At 38.3% G+C, this 14,599-nt stretch overlaps 1 protein-coding gene across 1 annotated transcript in view; it reads right to left on the bottom strand.

The window, feature by feature from the left end:
* The window catches only part of hoxb9a (homeobox B9a), a 9,754-nt gene extending 2,617 nt beyond the window's left edge, over positions 1-7,137 (bottom strand). The window contains exon 1 of the mRNA XM_005947113.3: positions 6,345-7,137. Coding sequence (XP_005947175.1) covers positions 6,345-6,960 — 616 coding nt within the window. The 5' untranslated portion in view covers positions 6,961-7,137. The remainder of the gene's footprint in view (positions 1-6,344) is intronic.
* Positions 7,138-14,599: the final 7,462 nt, after the last annotated feature.

Raw genomic sequence — 14,599 nt, 5'->3', positions numbered from 1 at the left:
CCCCCATCTCCACTATGAGGCAGGTTGTAAAGGTTGTAAGGAGTCTCCCGGCATCTCAAGTTTCTAAAGGATAGTTAGAGATCAAAACAAAGCCCCCTACTCAATTTTAAACCCGTTGATAGTGCTTTTGCCCATCTGAAAGAAAATTGCGCATCCATAGCTCGTTCTGGTACATTTCCATTTTTATATGTTCTAAATAAAATCTTTAACCAAGCGCAAGCATTTCCTGTGGTTAGGTCAGAGTCTTCCTCCATTAAGTCAAACCAACAAACGGAAACGCCTAGCAGTTAGAATAACTAAACTTTAACCAAGAAAAAAATACATCCAATGTTATCAAGTCAGGCCTTAAAACTCCAAACAAGACAAATAAAAACTCAGTTTTAAAAGCCATAAAATGCCATCAGCAATGATAAAAATGTGGGACGCACAGGGGAAAACAAGAGCATGCTGCGATTATTTCCTTTAAAGCTGCTGTTCATTCGTTGCAGTGTTATTTGATTTTATTTCATTTAAAGGAAATCAGAGAGACAAACCACAAATGAAGTCTAACCATCAGTATGACCTGGAAATAGTTACTCTTTCTGAATCTTTCTGATTCATCCTTGCACCCACCAGCAGGTCTCCAGCAGGTGCTATGTCCTTTCATCATTTTCTCCTCCGGTTTGTGTTTGTTTGCGTGTATACGTCCTCCTTTCACGTTTGCTACGCCTCTGTGTTCACGTGGTTTGATTTTGTCTTGAAAACACATGGCTTAATATAAAGTTAAGCCATGTAGTTCTATAAGAATTACTTCTAGAACTGCGACCTCCAGAATAGGTTGTTCCTTTGTCAGGAGAGTAAATAGTGGAAGTCAGAGTAAGGGCAGATAATTATAATTCTATTGAATCTCTGCCCCAATACATCATCAGAGTGTAATTCGTTATTGTTCACCATAAAAAAAAAAAGTTAAATCAATGACACAAAAGGTTTCCCGGACTAACATTAGAACGTGTTCTACAAAACGTAAAGAAACATGTAAAGAAACATGAGGTATAACGACTTGGTAATTAGAATCTACAGAACATGGCAGACAAAACGAACAGTCATCTATATTACAGTAAAATGCAATTTCTTGAAATGACAACTCACTCAACTCATTCTAATAAGACAAGGTTATTCACTTTATATACAATAAATAAGAAATATTTCATATCAATTAACTTCTGTTTAGTCTTTTTTTAGTCATTTTTTCCTGTTATCATTGCCCTTCCCAATTTAACATTTGAGGTGGCTGCTCCTCCCTGAGACTGTTTCTCCTCCTCCTAAGTGTGGAGTTTGTCCTCGACACCATCACTAAGTGCTTGTCATATAATCATCTAAGTAATCTTGTAGGGTCTTTAAAAGATAAAACACCTTGTGATTACTGACATTCTGATCTGGATCCCATTTTATATTTATGTAAAATAAATTGTTTTAATAATTAGATATCAAGCAACTCTTTGAGTTTGAAATGAGTAAATACAATAAGGATATTAACTCTCCTGCATTTCATGGTGACATTTGCAATTGGCTTGAAGTTGACCTCTATTGTAGTTTGCCACATCCATATTGACTTCCTGATGAAGGCTCTTTGGGTCCGGTTGGTCTTGTACAGTTCTAAGCATTCCAGGATTCATGTGTGAGCCATTCACTCATAGGCTTTCTTGTAGTCAGTCCAGGTGGTGCATGATTGGTCAGTCTCATGTTGCAGACAATGACTGCCCTAGCTACCAGTAGCTGGTGTTTTGCCCCTCTGATGTTTCTGCCAGTTCCTGTCTGAGGTCGAATAATTTATTGAGCCATATGCCTGTTCATCTTAGCTCCTATGATGCCTGACACTATGGTTCATCTGTGCTGCCAGAGGCTCATGGAATATAGTTAGCTTTTTTAGCCAGTACGTATGAAAGACGCTAAGGACTGGTACTGTCCAACTCTTCATATTTGAAACTCTTGAGATGACTGGTGTTGTGAACTGACACTGTATATAACCAGTGGGTGGCATGATGGGCTATGGCCGTCATTTGTATGCAGTCTATAGTAATCTTGCAATGCTTGAAACTCTGGATTTTGAAGATGATTGCATTATCTAGAATCTGTCTCTGCTTGGATTTGACAGAAGATATAATTTAGGTTTCTCTTGTGTTCTCCCTGCAAGTTGAATTATAGTTAGTGGCCATTGTCAGTAAATATGTCCTTAATACCTTCTGGAATTAATTTCCTTCAACAAAAGCAGCATGTAGAGGATTTATTTCAATGCAGAACAAAATATTGTCCAGTAAAGTGATGAGGCTGGTGGGAACTAGGGGGGTGAGAGCTTTTGTCACTGTAAAGTGTGTGCTTTGCATTCCCTGGGTGTATATTCACCTCTACGACCATTCATTACCCTCAGAGCTGTGCCGTGACGATGGCTGTCACCCAGGATGACAAACCGATTGAGGAGTGGGAGAGTTTGGAAAGGGCTGAGTTAGTGTAGACATCTTTTTTCTAATATATGGGAAGTCAGAGAGTATCTCAATAGAAAGAATAAGGCTGGGGTGGGGTGTTGCTTGTATAATGGTAACCCTTGCTTGTATGTTAACTTTAAGTTTTCTGTAGGTTACATCCACATAGTTGCAGAAGCCTGGTGTTCATGGACAGGCGCATGGATGAAAAGATTTACGTTCCCTTAAAGCTGCCTGCTATAGCCCATGGCCCTGCAGCTGATGTTCAGTTGTTAGCATGTGGGTCTTTGCCTAGGTGTGTGTGTGTGTCTACTTTGATGAATGCATGGAAACAGCAACTGAAACAGTTAAGATAAATATCCCATCCAGTCTCTTTTTCTCTGTGTGTCTTCCTCCCTTTGCAATTTCACCCTAATAGTTCCAGAAATTGACCTCTCATATATCCCAAAGGCATGTTATTACATTTCCCAGAGTCATATTTTATCCCGCTCCCATACTTCCCCATCCCCATCCACCGCCAACACTTATACCCCATCTCACCAACAGCAACACGCCAATTAATGGGGTTGTTTACTCTGTGTTATAAGTTAATAAAGTTCAAGGTAATAACTTTGTCAGCCTGCTTGGCAGCAAAAGCAGAAGCACAAAGACTGGAGTGTAATCTTGTGGTTTATTCTGGAAAGCAGCCCAGTGCCAGCAGCATAAAGAGAAATCTGTAGCTGTAGACAAGCGTTAACTGGATAGGATGTTTTCAAAGGTAGCATTCCAGTGATGTTATTCACATGGCGACCATTTTAAATACTCAGCCATAATCTGAAGATAGACTACATCATGCAGACACTCATTTTTATATATTCCTCCCTGAAAACAAGTTAAAGAGGACAGGTACAGTTTATTAGACTGATTTCACAAGCAAAGCTAGTCTTAGGACCTGGCTATCACAGCATGTTCATTTTCAGATCTACAAGGTTGGATCGGGGAAACAGTCAAGTTTTTCATGTTGATTAAAAAAAACTGTCCAGAATGTTTCTGTGGTTGACGACACATGAATGCCAAAAAGTAAAACTTTTTCAGAATTCTTCCAACACCAACCATCTGTTCAAAATTCCTTATTACTATCAAATAGGGGAGGAATTTTGCCATGCTGTAGCTGACACATTTAAGTATATGATGTCAACATTTTCAGGGGAATCTGGTTACTGTGGAGGACTGCATTGTTAGGCATTTATATGTGACCACTTCTATCTGGTATAAGACCCAGTGTTACGTGAATAATAACAGAAAGTACATTTTAATGTTCTAATTTCATGAGTACACAATATGTAACATGCCTGTTTGTGAGCTTTAGAGGTGCTGAAAATTTTATTTTGCTACCTTTGGAAATTAATGGCTCCTTGCTTCCCTGTTTCCAAGCTAAGTTAAGCTAATAAACGTAATATGTATCCTATATACATAAACATGGTTTCAGTCTTCTCATTTTACCCTTTTCAAGGATGCAAATAAGAATGTCCCTAAAATGCCTAAAGATGTAAAAGAAAGTTATTCCAAACCAAAGAGTTTTGAAAATGACAAATGCAAATCACCCAGTGTGTTTCCACCCAAACTGCTTTACTAATTACAACAAAAAAAGTCGTGACGCCACCATTTTGAAATGTCCACGTTATGAAAAAGAGAAAAGGCTTTCACATGCTGCTTAGTATGGCTCCCACTACCTGAAACATTAAGTCACTGCAATACGGACACAAAGAGAACACAAATCAACCAGAGGAAAAAAGTCTCTATGGCTGCTTTTTGAACCCTATAAGACAGCTCAGAGAGAAACTTTTTTTCTATTACTCATTCAAACAGGGGAACAGAGGAACTCTTCAGGAGGAGCACCTTCACGAACACCACGGCGCTACGAACGGAAAGTCTAATAATTCAGACTGGAGCCTGCTAGCCTCCATCCTGTCTTTAGACTAGCTCACTGTTCTGATGGATAGCGTGCTCAATCGCAGTAATAAGCTGGCTGTGCATGTGTATGCATATGTATGTGACTCTAGTGTAGTATTCGTGTATATATACACTAAACGTGAATGTGTGTATACATGAATGTGTGTTTCTTTGTGACCATTTTTTTTTCTTATTAAGGCCACAATAGAGACAGAGGTCTCCCGCTCTTTCTCGCACACTGATGTTCCGACTCCTCTGGTAGATTTGTCAGGAAAGGGAAATAAACTCCGGCGTCAGTTAAAAAGAAATTATACATTCATTTGAATCTCTTTCTAGGGTACGGTTTTCTTCTGTCCCATCCAAAAAGTCAAGAAACTTTGGAAGAGAACTGTGAAGAGACCCAGCATATGACAGCTCAAATGCTGTTGTTAAAAAAAAGCAAACAATCAGAAAAAACACAAAGGAACAAAAGCACATAAAAGAAGAGGAGAGAAAAAAGACCGTCCTGCACTTCTCAAACTACCAACGGATTTATAACAAGATGACTGATGACTGTGATTTGTGGAAGGTATTTTTACATATACGTTCATATAACCACCAGACTACAGACCACAATAAGGTTGAAGTATTACACAGCAGGAAAGGGTGATTTTAACAAAGTTACAATTCAATTAGCTGTTTGTTTGATGCTTTGAGATTAACCTGATTTGAAGGCTGCAGTCCTTTATATATTAATGGGTGATTTCTTTTAAAAAGTAAATAAATAAATAAAACTCGCTAGTACATAAAGAACACACAAAATTAAATTAATTTAGGATATATATTCATTGTGTTTCACATTGTAGCTGGCAAAGCTCGAAGCCATTGAGGAATTTACATGGGTCTAGGTGGGACGATTTATACACGCTCTGAGAAGGCAGAGTGCACGTCCTGACTGTCCAGCTCTGATGTGAGTCTAACAAAGTGTAGCCAGACTTAGGCTGACTTAGAGGCCTCTGCCCCACAGATGCTGGCGGCTCTGCGGCTAGGTCACTGACCTTTCATGATTTTTAAAAAGAAACCGGGTTCGACAATCTGGTTTGTAGTTTTTGTCTTCTTCTTCCCATTTATAAGCGTACAACTAACAAGAGAAACGGTAGACGCGCGGGGCGTGGGGGGCATAAAAGGGGTAATGCGTAAATGCGAAGGATTGGAAGCAGAATGGTCCAGAGACAATATCTTAATCTATCTCAAAGAAGATTTGGTCTTTTTGAAACAGGATAGTAATGCGTATGTCAATCTGAATGTAACACAAACAAACTACCTTCTGTGATTTCTGTCGGGTTGATAGATTTAAGGACGAAGAGGGAAAAAAGTGCCAAATAGGCTAGAGGTTTTCCAACTGTTAGTCTTAATAATCTTTCTTCCTAAATTGACTTTGAAGCTTTTTGGACTCACCGCCCTCCCGCGCGCTCCAAACCTTTTAACGTGTATATAATACGTACGCATCATTTGCGCAAAGCTGTGACAAGCTTTTGCCAGACGGTCAACACTATCGTAAGCACTATGAGTCACTTTGACGGTCTCTTTTGAGGCAATACCAGGGTCACCTTTAAAGCAAGCAACATTATAATACAGAGTGTTGCTCGTAATATCTTTAGCTAATTTAACAGCTTTAATAAAATCGTATGCATCACTTGCTCGTCACTGACACATTTTTTAAAGAACTGTTAAAGTCTGAAACAGTTGCGTCCCATAATCCATTTAAAAAATGTTACTACAGGCGCCAGCTGCAAATACAAGGATGACATGAGCCAAAAAACACAGTAAAGTTAGAGAGCAGAGGGTGGGAGCACTTCGGCCTCTCCAGTTCTTTGTTCTAGTTTTATGGCGGCATTAAAAGCATTTACAATCACCCTCCCTCGTCTTGTTCTCTCCCACTATCACGCGTTATTTCCTGCTTTAATAACTTACTTTGATCCAGGCCATCTTTGTCCTCATTCCCTTCACTAATGTCCTTGTTTTCTTCGAACCCTGTTCCCTGGATGGCGGCCGAATGGTGGCTAAGCTCGCGCGCTGCCGTGGACGCTGACTCCAAGATGTATGTTGTGGGCTCGTGCTGATGCTGTCCCATGATTTTGGATGCGATTTCCCCACCGAGATGGCCAAGCTGAGGCTCCAGCTTGACCTGACCCGTTTGGCCCTGTACCGGACCAGACTCAGAGCTCCGCGGCGCACAATCCAGCCATGATCGTATGTACCGTGTGTCCGCGGCGGGCACGTGCTGCGCGGGGATGTAGGGATGGTAGACAGCGGGGAGGCCACTGGCTCCGTGGTGTGGATTAAATGGGCTCCATGATGACGAGAAGACTGGAGGCTTGGGCTGGAAACTGCAGGACGGATAGGAATCGGGATGGGGATGCTCCGTGTGCGCAGCAGCGCCACCCGGCAGCCTCCCACTCGCGGACGCAGCGGAGCTCGAGCCGGAATATTGGGCGCTAGGAAAGCGAGTCTGGGATGAGAGTTCATCGCTCTCGTGACTTATGATGGAGTCCACGTAATAGTTGCTCAAAGTCCCAGAAATGGACATTCTCGGGCATTATCTGTGAAACGCCTCGAGTTCACTAAATAGAAAACAAGACAAGAGACATTACGAGATTTCCTTCTTTTGCCTCTCTTTCTTTTTCTTCTTCAATTCTGTGCTTTGGTAGGTTGCCCCCTCCCTTTCTTACTTCGTCTCTCTGCCTCTCTATCCCTCCCCTAGTCCCTTTCTTTCGAAACAAAGTGCTACAGCCCTACAGCCTAGCACTGTGCACGGGGGTTTGTCAAGTCTGTGAGCGAGGCGAAAAGTGATTGGCCGGTTTTTTTTTCTTCTAACCTGAAAAAAAGCGTCAATGAAGCGTAAATCACGCATGCACAAGCCCCCACCCCCTACCCCAGATAGATGTTTATATGCAATATGCAAAATTAAGGCTATTTCCGAATATCTTGTCAATTTATTTACTGCTGCTTTCGATCTAGAATGATATAAAACCGTTAAATTATGTTATGTCTGGACTGTATGTATGAACTGTAAAGCAGAGACAATGGTTGACAAATAAGTAGTGCCAAATGAATGAAAAAAAACCTAAATCAATTCCTGGATCGAGGAGTGTGCTTTTAAAATACCAGTAGTATAAGTGCCAATAGTCCTCCACTTAAGGAGAGTTAACACAGATATTTTCTATCCTAGACAAGATAGGCGGTAAAATTCACACCTATGTGTGTTTTTCATCGTTTACTTGACTCCTGGATCTACTTGGCAGCTTCTCTGAGAATTCTAGAGCGTTTTTATTGACAGATTAACAGCCAGTTGTGTTAACGAGCGCCATTAAATCGGGTCCTGCGTGGTTAGGTCGCTTGTCTTTATAGCGCAAACTACTTCAACTACTTTTTTGAGTCTGTTTAATACCATAATAAAATCCTAGATCGTGTCGGCTGCTTTGGTTTTTATTGAGTTGATATATGGCCTGTGGTGGTGCGGATTGTAAACGCAACTGGGGCTGTTGAATCTGTCCTGCTACTCCGGTACAGGGTACTTTACACTCAGCGGTCAGCCTGCTATGGATAAACATAACTCCGTCCGGAGCGCAATGAGGGCACCGGGAAGAGAAGCTGGAACGGACTTTTGTTTCATGGAACCGGTGGTGACTTCTTTGGCTGAATTATTTGGGATGAAATCCGCCGGTGTGCTCGAAACCAAGAAGCCGAAGAGCAGCTGCAGTCTATGCTGATCGGAAGTCCTTACATTTGACTTGCAGCTGACCTGCAAAGTCACCGGGCTTGTAAGTCTTTGCATTTATTTATAATTACAGACTTGGAGTCTTTGACTCGTTCAGGAAGTCATTCTAGTACTCAAGGGTATAAATCCGGACTGTGCATCGTGTATGGAGCTAACAGTTATTTACGACAATTGAATATGAAAATACAGGTTGCTTGTTATTAAAGCTGTTATTTACCAGGTGAAAGATGGACTATAGCGCAGCTTTCATATATGCTGAGGAGAAATTATGACTTGTACGATTCTGAGCAACGGCTGGTGAATGTTCATTTCAGGAGAAGAAATGCAAATACAAACCCAACAAACCTATAGTCCTTCAAACATGACTGGTGACTCTGGCGCACAGTTTGGTATTTGAGCTTGAATTCACCACATTCCTCTGAGCTTTTGTGTTAAAGCACTCATTTACAGCTTCGTTTGAAAATCAAAAAGAAAAAGAAATAAAAATATAAACTGTATTAAAAAAATCTAGCTGTTCATGCTCAATCAAATATGTTCTAGATAAAGTTACTGTGACCCAGATCGCTTTTATCCACAAGAACAAGTAATGAGGTGCGTAGTGAAGCAGTGTAGCACATTGCCACATACCTGCCAATTAACCGGACAGTTCAAATTGTTAAGCATTAATTAGCATTATTTTCGATATGTTTAGAGTAGAAAAATACATACTGTTTTGCAGGCATAAATGCTAGGGATATTTTTCTTTTTCAGACCACAGGCTGTGGGTATTTTAATTGTCGGTGGGCCTCCGCCCTGCAGGGCGTTCTGCCAACTCGAGGAGTTAATTGGAGACAGTGGTGCTGAAAAAGCTAAAAGAATTTTTCTGCAAACCACCTTAAATTTCAACATCTTCAGTGGTATGACTAAAGAGAGTTTTGGAAAATAACCTTCATAGACACACAAACAAAATCCAACACCGTCATGCTCGTTTTGTTAACATTGCCCATACCCAATTAGATGTTCTCTTCAAGTATCCTGTAGAGACAATATTTCCCATCTGACATGGCACAGATTGGCACAAAAGCATGAAACAACTGGAAAGACCAAAAAAAACACAATTTCACTGCGAAAACTGAGCATAATGAAGTACATGTGCAGAATTCAGTTCAACTTTTATGTTTTTTATCCATTTCCAATATCTCAAATTTTCTGTTTTGTGTGTGTTTTTTTTTTTTCTGTTTAATATTATCTTAATATCGATCGCAGGAGTCATTTAGTGAGAATGAAGCCAGCTGAGTCAATTAAAAAATAAAGTGTAAGAAAGCAATTTACATGCATGATGAAGATGACTTTACTTCATGCATTTCTCTATTTTCAGATATTGAAATTGAAAAGAAAATGATCGCAGTGTGCCGGATATACTAAAGTGAATATTTTTAAGTAAACCTAGTTTGTTTTACCCACAGTGAAAGCTCCACAATTACATTGTTACCAATTACAAATTAGATCTAAAGTTAAAGGTATTTTGGCTGTTAATCATAATAAAGTTAAAATTAAATAAATGTAGTCGGTGAGAAAAATAACGTGAACTTAACAATTTTCTAAATTATTTTGTCGCAAAACAAAACCAAAACAAAATAATAATAATATATAAATGTAGCATTGACACAGCTAAAATGTCATTATGCAGATATTTAATATTTGAGAAAAGCAGCTAAAATCATCGACTGGGATACATTTTTTTTCTTTTCTTTTTTAAAGGTAAATATTATTTTTAAATTGCTTTTAATTTGTTTTTAGTTTTACTTAGATAAAATATATTCATTAGCCCTTTAATCTGATTTTTTTTTAAATCAACTAGTCCCTGTGGTATTTGTATTTAATTTAATACAGAATCGGTCGGTTAATTGTTCAGTCGGTTAGTTTCCCTGGGTGAAAGAGGTCTTAACATTCTGTCTCAGGAACCTTTAATATTTAAATATTTAATTTCCCCTCATACTGACATTTTTTTCTTCATCCGCTGTTCCTTTTTTTCCTAAACGGCGGAAACGTTTTGAAAGGAGCGCAAAATAGGCAATAACATACATTTCATTATCTTCTGAAATAGAGTGAGGGTCTCAAGTATTCTCCGTTGCATTAAAAGAAACATAATAACTTTTTTTCCTGGAATATGCATAATGAGTTAACACACATACAGACATCGTTTCCTCTTCTGTTCAGTTCTTTCTGATATTAAACTGCATTTTCTATTTGGTTTGTAGAAGTAGTCTGTTTAAATAGGCATGCATCACGTGGTCACATTAATATTTTAGTGTAATGTAATTAATATGTTTTTGAATTGAATTTCTAAAAATCAAGAAAATCTCAAATATTATGAACATTGAGTACAAAACCAGAGGAACAGACTGTTTCAGTGTTAATTCTACAAGAAAAAAATTCCCAAATGTGATAACAGATACTGCAAAAATTAAACTATCAGATTAACACTGATGCATGCTTCTGGTAAAATAACTGCCATGTAATAAAGTCATATTTGTAGTGGAGGTCAGCGTTTACCACTCCAGTAATGGCGGTGTAATAATAAGTCTAAAAAATAAAATAAGATAATAATAAATAATTAAAAGAAATCATTAACACTTACTCATGTGATTTACAATGGCTCATTTAGGCTTTATATTCTTATTAAAGGTAACGGTTGTTACCTTACAATAAAACCTGCTGAGTATGATAACCTGGGTGATTGATGTGATCTATATATTTTAATAACGACCACGTGGCTGAACGTCGTAGATCATCATATTTCTCAGCTGAAAAGCTTAAGGAGGCTTTCAAAGGATTCAATACGTCCTATACATAACCCCCCATTCACCTATTCACACAAGCGGTTTTTTATGCTTAAATCTTTCTATCTAACACTGATAGATGCATCGGACAAACTTGGAGTTAGTATCGTGCCCATGTTTGGCATACAAACCAGCAACGTTAGGATGACTAGATGACCGCTCTCCCGCCTAATCTACAGCCACAGTGAAGTCAGTATTAATCATTAGTTAAGCAGCAGGAAAAAAGTAGAAACATATCGCTATGCTGGACGGGCGACAAGTAATGTCTGGAAACATCTTAACTATAGTACAGCTGCTGATAATTCATCTTGTATCATTTGACTCAAATAGGGATATTGTTAATAAGTCCACGATATCTTTTACGTTTAGGCACTTCGTTGCTCTATGTAGGGATGATAGTCGTGCTGCTGATGTAATTACAGTATCTTAAAAATCTACAGGAGACCAAAATTATGGGTCTGTTAAGGTGGGTGCAGAATATAAAAAACAAAGCATTTATTAAACACATTAAAATGATTTATTTTATTTTTTGCCTGGCTTAGTAATTCATGATTTGGAACCATCACTACAATCATTCTTTTATTGAGAATAGAGATTTATAAATCTTAGTTAAATTCATGCTTTTGCTAACATTTGTTCTACAATACATAGCCTCAGAGGACAGTTTTTGCCAGCAGTATTGAAATCCTAGACAATGTTTGAATATGAATATCTCAAAAAAACTATTAAAGCATCAATCTTTCTCTCACCACAAAATTAAATCAGGATCTGTAATTTGTGAGTATTGGCTAGTTAAAATGTGGAAATAAATGACTAAATAAAACCGCCCTGTAAAGTCGCATATTTTAGCACACACTAATAAAATTAAACGAAATCACATTGCAGAAGACAGCTAGTGGCAATTTTTGAATAGCATATAGTTGTATTACATAATAACGCAAAGACAAAAATGTAAAATACTTTTTACCATGAATTTCTTCTAAAAAGAGTTTTCAAATCGCACTTTATTTATAACTGATTATTTTAATATAAACATATTTTTTTATTTTTCAAGACTCTGAAGGCATGCACATTGCCCTGGAGATGTCTTATGCTGCACATCCTTTCCAACCCTCTCTCTGTCTAGTTAATCTATGGAAGTCCTCTTCTCCTTCTTTAGTATCCAGCCTCATATGCAAATCACTATAATCGCTTTCCTTTGCCACCCATAGCTTTACTGTATGCCTTGCCTCAGAGTACTCTTGTCTACTTTCTTTATCTCCTTGACTGTCCCATTTTTTCTTTGTTCTTCCTTTGAGTATTTTCCTGTTCTTTCTTATTTCACCAAGTCTCCTTGTTCTCTTTCCTGTATCCAGAGGGCACACCAAATAACTTCTTGCCAGTTTCCCCGTCACGTAGTAAGTCTTCCCCACCACCGAGAGCCTGTTTCAACTCCTGTCTGAACTCTGTGTAACATTTTCTTTCTTCTGCTTCCACCACTTAATGCTTGCCTGGGCCTTCACACACTTCCTTTGCTTCATTTCCAAAGTCATCCTACAGATCACTATGCAATGCTGTCTAGTTGCTCTCATGATTTTGGGTTTTCGACTCAGTTTGTAGACTTTTGAATTCTTCTTTATCATTTTATTCTCCATTTGGTTCTTAGTTTGCTTATTATTGGTTGACACTTGCCTAGGCATCTTGAGTCTTAAGTTCTTTGGCTCACTTAATATTCTGCTTCAAAATATTTGGTTTAGTCTGTTCCTATTTTTTCTTAGTCTTTCCCTCCTTGTCTCAACTTGTCTGTCAATATCTCTGTGTTTAGTTACATCCTGTTTTATTTTGTTAACCTCTTGACTCATTTCTGTTGTGCTTCATTTTGCTTCTCCTATTTTGTTAATGTGATTAGTTTCAGCTTTTTCACTATTTTGCCCCACCCATGTTGCTTTTGCCTGATTAGCCTCTGATCTATCTGAATCCTTTGTTAGTCTGTTCTTGTTCTGTTATTCTGATTGCCTGCTGATCTGTTTCTGCATGTTTTCCCTGTTGGTTTTCTCCATGTTAGTACTTTGCTTATTGGGCTCTGTTTTTTTTCCAGAAGTCTCAGCCTCAGTTGAGATGATATTTTTGTTTGTTAAATATATCTGCAGTTCTGCTCATGGGTCCACATTCTCCTTAATTCCTTAAAGCTACATTTGCCCCTTGCAACTACGGTTTCATATCTTTTTCAGATTGTACTTTCTGCATAAAATGTGGTCCACTCTCATGCAACATGCAGTGTTTCTGTCTCTCCTTGAAGTATGTATTGACAGCTATTTCCATCATTTTCACAAAATCCACTTTTCCATTTATTTATTTTTACTTTTTTGTGGTAGAACATAATCACCAAATGGGATGATGGGTTACACCACAGCAATACCACATGAAGAAGGCTCGTATTTACAATCATTTTATCCAATAGACTTTATTTAGTGGGACAGGACAAAGTACCTTTTTCTGTTTGTTTTTTTGTTACCAGCACACAATAAACAGCAGCTACAACTAGTGCTAGGATGTGCTTGATTTACACCTCTTTTCAAGCTGGTGGCATGCGGCTGGTGTGACTCAGGCAGTTTCAGGTTCCTGTGATCTTAAGCATACAGACCAACAACTTGAAACAACTACATCTCACAGCTCCTGTTTGAATCAAGAAGCTTTATGAATGACAGCAGCAGTGGCCACCAACATTGAAAATAAAAGAACTCCAATTTATTCTGGAATCTCAACACACAAACTGAATAAAACTCAGTGAAGCCAATGCCTAATTTTTAAATGCAATAAAAACTTCTCTGAAGCTTTGGCATAGGGGAACATTTTAGGGCAACTTGGAGATGGGGCTTGCAATCTAAGATCGAAAACCTTGGAAAAACTAGTGAACAAGGTAAGCTCTTCAGACATATTTGTACGAATGCAACGGCAGAGGGGAAAGTATTTCTTCCTCGGATCAAACTAGAGGATTTTTTATTTCAAAAAAATATAAAATATAAAAATGTTTTTTTTTTTAACTACACTATAGAGCCACTTACTCGTGCCTTTTTTTTTTTTAGTTTTACAGCTTGGCCTACACACTATCTTGTGCAAGACATTCTGCTTTTCCCTGGATTGAAATGTGCCAAAATTATAAATTAGTTTTACTTTTGTGCTTCATATCAGCCTAAACTGTCAACTCACTTGAGTCTGAGTCCTTCTTGAATCTGACACTGACTCCACTCAAACAAATTTCATATTACAATACTATAATACTAGAAGAACTGATGGTCACACATGTAACAATAAATAAAAATGCAAGAAAAAAATGTTCTTTAATATCTTGCTATGTTTACTTGCAATATCCACTGTGTCAACTTTACACACATCTGTTCTGGGCAAGCATGCAACATGCGACAGCATTCTTTTGTGTGACTGTGTTCAGAATGTAAATCCATGTTAATTGACAGTATTTTAGCTGTCACGCAAGTATAATAACTCCCTTAGGGTTTTTTTGTGATAGGTTCAAGCCTTAGAGTATTGCCTTTTTCTGGTTTTGATCAAATTTTTTGGATTGTGTGTGGTTAAATCCAGCAGTAGGAGGTCAGCCTGCTGCCATAAATCATGTCTAACAAGTAAAA

The sequence above is a fragment of the Haplochromis burtoni genome, unplaced genomic scaffold (assembly GCF_018398535.1).
Source record: "Haplochromis burtoni strain Fernald_Lab_line unplaced genomic scaffold, NCSU_Asbu1 Contig_490, whole genome shotgun sequence".
In the NCBI taxonomy this organism is placed as follows: domain Eukaryota; kingdom Metazoa; phylum Chordata; class Actinopteri; order Cichliformes; family Cichlidae; genus Haplochromis; species Haplochromis burtoni.
This window is presented reverse-complemented; position numbering and strand designations above follow the sequence as displayed.